This window comes from Sinocyclocheilus anshuiensis, unplaced genomic scaffold, assembly GCF_001515605.1.
Source record: "Sinocyclocheilus anshuiensis isolate Anshui unplaced genomic scaffold, SAMN03320099.WGS_v1.1 scaffold1799, whole genome shotgun sequence".
In the NCBI taxonomy this organism is placed as follows: domain Eukaryota; kingdom Metazoa; phylum Chordata; class Actinopteri; order Cypriniformes; family Cyprinidae; genus Sinocyclocheilus; species Sinocyclocheilus anshuiensis.
Genome location: NW_015552692.1, coordinates 186,614 through 196,721, shown reverse-complemented (window position 1 = coordinate 196,721; position 10,108 = coordinate 186,614). Strand labels below are relative to the sequence as shown.

Below are 10,108 nucleotides of genomic sequence, written 5' to 3'. Positions count from 1 at the left end.
GTGTGTGTGAGTGTGTGTGTGTGAGTGTGTGTGTGTGTGTGTGTGTGTGTATATATGAATATATAGTTCAGCAGCGGCAGCTCTTAAAGTAGCAGCCAAAATATCCTAATAACCAGATGCTGTGATGTTTGTTAATCAAAGAACAAAATAAAAAAGAGGAAATCAATAACTTGTGTAGTTTTAAGCTTTATCTCTATTTAATTTAATTTAGAATGTAGTGTTTGATAGCTTTTTTTTTTTTAAATTAGGCTATATTTTCTTGCTGAAGGGCACATTTATTGCTGAGATTTATTATAATGGGTTTATATGAAGATTGTTTTTTAAGTTCACATATATTAAAAGTTATTTTTAAAAGTGTAAGACATGTTAAAATTGATAGCTCTCAATTATACTGTAATGTTGAATGGCTATAGTCAATGGGTAAATATTAGGGAAAAAATTAATAGACATCGCGATTAATTTTTGAAAAATGTGTGATAAATTAGTAATTTTTTTAATCGAATGACAGCACTAATATATGTATGTATGTGGATATATAATTTTTCCCCCTCATATTTTCCGTTTCATTGTTAGCGTGTCGGTTAAACAATAATTGGTTTAGTAATAGCAGCTCTATTGTTCCTGAAAGTGAGTCTGAGTTTCCTCTCTTAACCGTCTCTATATTTGCGCTTCAGACCGCAGATTCTGCAGAACAGACTGTCTGAATAACTGCTGCCAAATGTTTTTATGGTCACATTTGTTCCTTTCCATAATGTGCCTCAGACGGGCTGTTTTCTGACTGAACTGCAAATATAGCACAGTCTGGGAGACAAAAGCTCCTCTTGTCAGAGTAGACTCGTAAGGTACCACGGTAGTACCTTGTGTTTTGCATTCTTGCATGTATGTAATATGCTACATCAGTGTAACGTGACTCCACTGCGCATGTAAATCGTGTTGTGTTTGTAAACTCCCGCAGAGCTGCATCCCAACCGGTTACTTACTGGTAACCATGGCGACCCGAGGCCACGCCTCCAGCTCGTTAATGAGCAACCACACCAAAGAGCGAGTGACCATGGCCAAGGTCACGCTGGAGAACTTCTACAGCAACCTCATAACGCAACACGATGAGAGGGAAATGAGGTAGAAACACAAAAATAAAGAGTGTTACAGCTTCACAAAGAGCTCTTTATTCTCCTCAGCAGCCCAAAACATGCTCAGGTCACACTTACAGCATGATATTAAAGAAGCGAAGCACTGAATCAGTGATCTGAAGCGTTGTGCTCTGTCAGTGGAGCGTAACATCATTCCTCTGTGGTGAAACACTCTCTTCCTGTGTTGCTCATTTACTCAGTGTTTATAACATTCAGAGTTCTGTGCTAATGTCGACACGGAATGAACTTTCCAACCAGTTTACTTCAATAATATGATGGATTATTAGTGTGCTGCACAGTATCCACTGAATACTACCTACTATTTGTTTAAAATGTATATATTTTGACTAATGTAGTAGTCTGCATACTGCAGAAATATGATGAGAAATATTGCAATTTGCATCTTGTAATTAGAATTCATTCTGTTGACAGGCAGCAAAAACTGGAGAAGGTGATGGATGAGGAAGGACTGCCTGATGAAGAGGTAACAAACGCACACTTCACACCAAGAACAGTAACCATAACTATAACCATAATGATCATGATAACTACAACTGCAATCGTAACGATATTTATAACGATAACTAGAATGATAACAATAACTGTAATAATAATTATATTTATAACAATAACTAGAATGATAACGTTACCTACAACGATAACTGTGATAATAACTAGAACCGTAATGATAACTAAAATCATAATATCTGTAATGATAACTATAATGATCGCAGTAGCTATAATGATAACTGGAATAATAACGATATCTGTACCGATAACTGTAATCATAACTAGAACAGTAATGATAACTAAAATTTTAATATCTGTAATGATAGCAGTAGCTGTAACGATAAATGTAATCATAACGATATCTGTGCCGATAACTGTAATCATACCGATATCTGTATCAGTAACTGTATTCATAATATCTGTATCAATAACTATTATGATAACAGTTGCTGTAAAGGAAACTGTAATCAAAACAACATTGTTACTGATAACTATAATGATCACGGTAATTTTAAAGACAACTGTAATCATAACAATATCTGTATAAATAACTATAATGATAACAGTAGCTACAGTGACAACTGTAACCATAAAAATATATGTACCGATAACAGTAGCTATAACAAAATCTGTAATCATAATAATATTTGTACCAATAACTATAATGATAACAGTTGCTATAACGAAAACTGTGATCAAAACAACGTTGTTACTGATAACTATAATGATAACGGTAATTATAATTAGAACTTTAATCATAACAATATCTCTACCGATAACTATGACAACAGTAGCTTTAACGAAAATTGTAATCATAACAATATTTGTACCGATAATGGTAATTATAATGATAACTTAATAATGATATCTGTACCAATAACTATAATGATAACCGTAGCTATAACGAAAACTGTAATCAAAACAACATTGTTACTGATAACTTTAATGAGAATGGTAATTATATTGACAACTGTAATCATAACGATATCTGTACCGATAACTATAATGACAACATTAGTTATAACAATAACTGTATTCATAACGATATCTGTACCGATAACTATGACAACAATAGCTTTAACGAAAATTGTAATCATAACAATATTTGTACCTATAATGATAACTGTAATCATAACAATATATGTACCGATAACTATAATGATAACTGTAATTATAATGACAACTGTAATCATAATGATATCGGTACCAATAACTATAATGATAACAGGAGCTATAACGAAAACTGTAATCAAAACAACATTGTTACTGATAACTATAATGATAATGGTAATTATATTGACAACTGTAATCATAACGATATCTGTACTGATAACTATGACAACAATAGGTTTAACGAATATTGTAATCATAACAATATTTGTACCGATAATGGTAATTATAATAACTGTAATCATAACAATATATGTATCGATAACTGAAATTATAATGACAACTGTAATCATAATGATATCTGTACCAATAACTATAATGATAACAGTAGCTATAGCGATAACTGTAATCATAGCTATATCTGTACCGATAACTATAATGATAACAGTAACTATAACTTTAATCATAATGATAACTGCTATAAAAAAGCTAAATGATAACGAAAACTGTAAACAAATGATATGTCGTAACAATAAGTTAAATGGTAACAATACCTATAATGGTAACGATATCTATAATAATAACTATAATCATAACTGTAATCATTACTATAATGATAATGTAAATGATAATGATAACTTAATGCTAAATGATAACGATAACTGTAAACAATAAGTTAAATGGTAACAGTACCTATAATGGTAACGATATCTATAATGATAACTATAATCATAACTGTAATCATAATTATAATTGTTACTATAATGATAACGTAATGTTAAATGATAACGATAACTGTAAACAAACAATAAGTTAAATGAAACTGTAATCATAATTATAATTGTTACTATAATGATAACGTAATGCTAAATGATAACGATAACTGTAAACAAACAATAAGTTAAATGATAACAATACCTATAATGGTAACGATATCTATAATGATAACTATAATCGTAGTAATCGTAATTTTAATCGTTATTGTAATGATAACGTAAATGCTAATGATAGCTTAACTATAACGATAACTATATTAGATTGTCATTGCTCTTATCGTACGTCAGATGGAAAAATAATAGTTGTGAATGTTATAGTTGTGACGTGGACTTTGCGATTCTTTATATATCGACTTACCTTAGTTAGATAGCTATCTTACTTAGTTATTGTTACAGTAAATGTGTCTTTACATATAAGTATATGAATATGTAAATATTGGCATATACGTGAATGTTGCGTTCCAGAAGCGCATGCGTCGCTCCCAACATGCTCGTAAGGAGACCGAGTTCCTGCGGCTGAAGAGAACCAGACTGGGTCTGGACGACTTCGAGTCGCTGAAGGTGATTGGACGAGGAGCATTTGGGGAGGTGATTATGATAATGAGCGCTGATGACACACTGATGAATCTCTGTGTGTGTGTGTGTGTGTTTGTGTTATACAGTAAATAAGTGTGCTTCTGCTGTCTGCAGGTGCGTCTGGTCCAGAAGAAAGACACGGGACATGTTTACGCCATGAAGATCCTTCGCAAAGCCGACATGCTGCAGAAAGAGCAGGTGACGCCTAACGAATGTGTCGTTAAAAACACATCATGATCACACCACGAGTAAATTAATGATAATGCAAATAGAGAACAAAATATTAACAAAATATGAACAAATAAAATGAAGCTAAATAATGATTTTATTATTTTATTTTGTGTTGTTTTATTATATTAAAGCAATAAGCCCCAAGAAGCGGTTGCAACAAAGTGGTTGCCGAGCAACACACAGAAACAAAGAGGTGTGTGTTTGTAGAGTAATTTACAACAGCTTCGAACGCGGCTCAGCGATCTCAATCAGAATCAAGGACCGGAACTATCCGTTTTATAATTAGTATTTGGCTATTTGATGTTATTTCATTCTGGTAATTTTTTTAATAAAACAAAACTTGTGTAATTTTGTTTTTTTTGTGTCTATTTTGTCATCGTATGTCATTGTCATTTTTGTTTTATTGTATTTAATTTGGTTATTTTGTTTTATTTTATTTTATATTTTATTACATTTTTATTATATACAGGTGCATCTCAATAAATTAGAATGTCGTTTTTGAAAACCAACGTCACTGCACCCGTTTACCAAGAAATTTTGGAGCACTGCATGCTTCCTTCTGCTGACCAGCTTTTTGAAGATGCTGATTTCATTTTCCAGCAATTTATTTAATTAAATTTATTTAATACACGAGTTTCACAATTTGAGTTGAATTACTGAAATAAATGAACTTTTCCACGACATTCTAATTTATTGAGATGCACCTGTATATCATTGTGCCATTTTTCTGTTTTTTTTTTTTTTTTGTGGTTAATTTATTTTATTTTGTAATTTTGTTATTTTTTGTCTTTTTAATTTAATTTTGTCATTTGTGTATTTTATTTTATGTAATTTGCATAATTTTGATTTTATTTTCTGTCATTTTGTCATGTCATTGTGCCATTTTGCAATTTTTTATTTTATTATTTTATTTGATGTTATTTTGTTTTATTTGTGTAATATGTTATTTTTTATTTTACAACATTTTATTTTGTCATTTTCTTTTTTTTAAGAACTTTATTTTGTTTTAATTTATTTATATTGAATTTTCTTACATGCAATGTCATTTATTTTATTTGATGTGTTTGATGTTATGTTCTGTCTCAGGTGGGTCATATCCGGGCGGAGCGGGACATCTTGGTTCAGGCAGACAGTCTGTGGGTGGTGAAAATGTTCTACAGTTTTCAAGACAAACTGAACCTTTACTTACTCATGGAGTTCCTGCCCGGAGGTGAGAGTGTTTGTGTAACGAACTTCTTCATTTTGTACTCAAGTAGATTTCAGATGTGTCTTCAGTTTCACTTCATTTTGCTTTAGACTTTTCTTCAGAACCTTTCAAACGATTCATTGAAAGAGAACTGACTCATAAGAACAATTCGATTTGATTCTTTTCAATGAAACAGTAATTCAAAGAATCCAAATCACTCCTAGCTGCTAAACATTCTTGCAAACTGTCTAAACTGAAATACATATGCAGACACTCATATAAGGGAGTTTTAATCAGTCATTCAGAGAACAAATTTCTATTTTTGAACATGAAAAATGTACCGAGGTCCGGATCTCATAGCTGGCTACGGGCATGCTTTTGATGCTCAAGTACGTGAAATATCAAAGTCTGATCGATCTGTTGTGTTCTCCAGGAGACATGATGACGCTGCTGATGAAGAAGGACACACTGACCGAGGAGGAGACGCAGTTTTACGTAGCTGAGACCGTTCTGGCCATCGACTTTATCCACCAGCTGGGCTTCATTCACCGAGACATCAAACCAGACAACCTGCTGCTGGACTCCAAGGTCAAACACCCTGACAGGAACAGGAAGTGACTCAATAACCCACTTCCTGTGCCCTCTTCTGCTTTCACAGCACTTCTCTGTCAGCGAGGCGTCTGACTGGCTGAGAGCTGTGCTTCATTACCTGTGTGTGTGTGTGTGTGTGTGTATTTTAGGGTCACGTCAAGCTGTCTGATTTCGGCTTGTGTACGGGACTCAAAAAGGCGCATCGGACCGAGTTTTATCGCAACCTGAACCACAGCCAATCAAACGACCTCAGTGAGTGAACAAAGCTTCAGGCTAATCGGAATTCTCTTTTCGAACCGATCCGACGTACGGAATTCCCGTGTCGGACTTCCGAACAGTGCAAACTCCCATAGACTTCCATTCAGGGCGTGAAAACTTTTGCACTATAGACTGAAGCCTATGATAACATGTTAAAACATGCTAGCAGTGTGTTAGCAAACATGCTAAATCATGCCCGAAACATAGCAAAGTGCTAACTCATGTTAGCAACATGCTAATTCATGTTAGCCATGAGCTAAAACATCTTAGCAGTGTGCTAATCATACGAGCATTGTCTTACAACATCCAAACAACATGGTCATTCATGTTTAATGTTAACACATGTTAATTAAAGCTAGCATGGTGATAAAAAATGCTAACAACACATTTAACATGCTAACGACATGTTAGCAACAGCGCAAACTCCCATAAACTTCCATTCAGGGTGTGAAAACTTTTACACAACTCCTATAGAGCAAAGCCTATCAAAAGCCCATGATAACATGTTAAAACATGCTAGCAGTGTGTTGGCAAAAATGCCAAATCATGCCAGAAACATGCTAGCAAAGTGTTAACTCATGTTAGCCATGAGCTAAAACATCTTAGCAACATGCTAATTATACGAGCATTGTCTTACATCTTAGCAACATGCTAATTATACTAGCATTGTCTTACAACATCCAAACAACATGGTCATTCATGTTAGCCGTGTGTTAACATGTTAATGACATGTTAATTCATGCTAGCCTAGTGTTAAAACAGGTTAGCAGCATGTTAAACATTCTAGAAACATGTTAGGTATGTGCTAAAACAGGTTAGAAATATGCTAGCAACATGCTGATCATGCGAACATTGTCTTACAACATGTTAATTCATGTTAGCCATGTGCTAACATGTTAACGACGTGTTAATTCATGGTAGCATAGAGTTAAAACATGTTAATTCAAGCTAGCAACATGTTAAACATGTTAGATACATGTTAGCCATGTGTTAAAACAGGTTAGAAACATGCTAGCATAGTTTTAAAACATGATAGCAACATGCTAAACATGTTAGAGACATGCTAGCAACGTTAATTCAAGCATGGTGTTAAAACATGTTAACAGCACCTTAAACATATTAGAAACATGTTAGCAACTTGATAATTCATGTTAATGTGTTAACGACGTTAGAGATATGCTAGCACATTTATGTTTGCATAGTGTTAAATCATGTTAGCAACATGTTAAGTCAAGCTAGCAACATGTTAAACATATTAGAAACAATGTGCTACAACAGTTTAGAAACATGTTAACAGTTTTAAAACATGATAGCAACATGTTAAACGTTAGCACATTTTAATTAATGCTAGCATAGTGATAAAAATGCTAACAACACATTTAACACGCTAAAGACATGTTAGCAACATGCTAATTCAAGCATGGTAGTAAAACATGCTAGCAGCATGATATTTCATGTTTTAAATTTGCTAGCCATGTGTTAAACACACTAGAGACATGCTTGCACATTCATGCTTGCATAATGGTAAAACATGTTAGCAAAACACTTTAAACATGCTAACATCATGGTAATTTATGTTAGCCATGTGTTAAAACATGTTATAAACATGCTAGCAACAAGCTAATTCATTTTAGTGTAATGTTAAAATATGCTAGCACCATGTTAAACATGTTAGAGACATGTTAACAACATGCTCGTTCATACTAGCATAATGTTAAAACCTGTTAACGGTAATGCTGATTCATGCTAGCAACATGTCAAACATGGTAGAAATATGTTAGCATCATCCTAATTTATGTTAGCCATGTGGTAAAACATGACAGAAACATGTTTGCAACATGTTAGCATAGAGTTAAAACGTGCTAATTAATGCTAGCAACATTCTTAATGGTGTTAAAAAATGCTAATTCATGCTAGCATAGTGTTAAAACGTGTTAATTCATGCTAGCAACATGCTTGAAGATGTTAACAAAATGCTAAGTCATGTTAGTTACATTTTATTGACTTTCTCTGAGTACAATTTTCAAACTTTGAGTTATTTGAAACTTTTAGGCCTGGTTATGTGAATATTCAGTATTAAATGAGTAATTTGCGCGTGTTTCTCGTAGCGTTTCAGCACATGAACTCCAAGAGGAAGGCCGAGACGTGGAAGAGAAACCGGAGGCAGCTGGTCAGTGTTAGCGACGGCTTCATTAGCATGTTCACAGCACACAGGAAGTGATGCGTTATGTTGCTCCGCCTCTTTCAGGCCTTCTCCACGGTGGGAACGCCGGACTACATCGCGCCGGAGGTCTTCATGCAGACTGGATACAACAAGCTCTGTGATTGGTGGAGTCTGGGCGTCATCATGTTCGAGATGCTGATTGGTAAGAAGTGAAATTTATGCAAATGAGATTGCGAACCGTCAAAATCGCTCGGATTATCCAGTTTTAATGAAGAACAATTAAAAATATTAGCAAATCAGATCATTACGACATTGTTTCAGCGTCATACTTTTCGTACAGTTTTTTTTTTTGACATTTCAGCATTGATTCGTAAGTGTTTTGTTAGCCTTTTTTCGAACTATTTAACATTTATAAATGTTGAAATACAGCTGACGTTATTTCGAACTCTCACTATCCTGAGAAATCAGCCAATCAGAAAAGAGTCAGAAAATGGAGACGAGCATCGTTAGTTTTTGCAGGTTAGCAGAGGCTAGCTAGGTAACGCTGGCTAACTTAGCTAGCTGCTTAGCGTCAGTTACTGTGTGACACTGTAGCGTTTAGATCATAAAATAAGTAGCGTTTTCTGTCAGGAAGACATTAAAAAGATTTTTAAAATTGTAAAAAATTGATTACGAATTAAACGTAATGTACATGATCTTGTAACTTTGTATTATTCAGGTGTTTTCAAAAAGTTTCAAAATGTTTTTTGCTTTTTTTTTCTAAGAATACAAAATTAATAGCTCTTATATATATTTTAATGGAAAATTATTAAATAATAAAATTGTTTATAAGAATACTCATCTTTCATTCTTTAAGTCATTACAGAAAATTGTGCATTGCATTGAAATGTTAGCAATGTTAATAATATTAAGTTGAATCAAGAAGAAAAACAATTAATTAAATGAGTGGTTTAAAATAAACTATATCAAGAAAGAAAAATATTTTAATAAATTAATTCTTCAAAATAACTTACACCACAAAGGAAGAATTATTAAAAAAAAAAAATGTTTTAATAAATTAAATTAATGCTTTAAAATGAATTGCATCAAGAAGGAAAAATGCTATTTTAAATATTAAAATAAAGTAAATTAAAAAAATAAATTACATGAAGTTGGAAAAATAATTTTTAATTATTAAAATAAATTAATTAAAATAATGTTTTAAAATAAATTACATCAATAAAGAAAAAATATTTTAATGATTAAAATAAATTAAATTAATGCTGCAAAAAAATTAGATTGAGAAGGAAAAAATGTAATTGAAATTATTAAAATAATTACATTAATGCTTCAAAATAAAATCCATCAAAAAGGAAAAAAAAAAATTTTTAATTATTAAAATAAACGGATTAAATAAATCCTTCAACATAAATGACGTCAGTAAGAAAAAAAAAAAAGTTTTTTAATTTTTAAAACTTCAAATTTGAATTATTAGTATAAATGAGTGCTTTTTATTAAATTAAAGCACCACTAAGACACTGGCCGATCACTACATCGAGTGTGTGTGTGTGTGTGTGTGTGTGTGTGGGTGTGTGTA

At 32.6% G+C, this 10,108-nt stretch overlaps 1 protein-coding gene across 2 annotated transcripts in view; it reads left to right on the top strand.

Moving 5' to 3' along the window:
- The window catches only part of stk38b (serine/threonine kinase 38b), a 15,253-nt gene that overhangs the window by 1,262 nt on the left and 3,883 nt on the right, over positions 1-10,108 (top strand). For both annotated transcript variants that reach the window (XR_001631803.1, XM_016459350.1), the window contains exons 2-10: positions 956-1,119; positions 1,563-1,614; positions 3,992-4,114; positions 4,217-4,300; positions 5,420-5,543; positions 5,953-6,107; positions 6,260-6,362; positions 8,477-8,538; positions 8,617-8,734. Coding sequence is in view for 1 of the 2 variants with exons in the window: in XM_016459350.1 (XP_016314836.1) it covers positions 989-1,119; positions 1,563-1,614; positions 3,992-4,114; positions 4,217-4,300; positions 5,420-5,543; positions 5,953-6,107; positions 6,260-6,362; positions 8,477-8,538; positions 8,617-8,734 (952 nt within the window). In the remaining variant the exon portion in view is untranslated. The remainder of the gene's footprint in view (positions 1-955; positions 1,120-1,562; positions 1,615-3,991; positions 4,115-4,216; positions 4,301-5,419; positions 5,544-5,952; positions 6,108-6,259; positions 6,363-8,476; positions 8,539-8,616; positions 8,735-10,108) is intronic.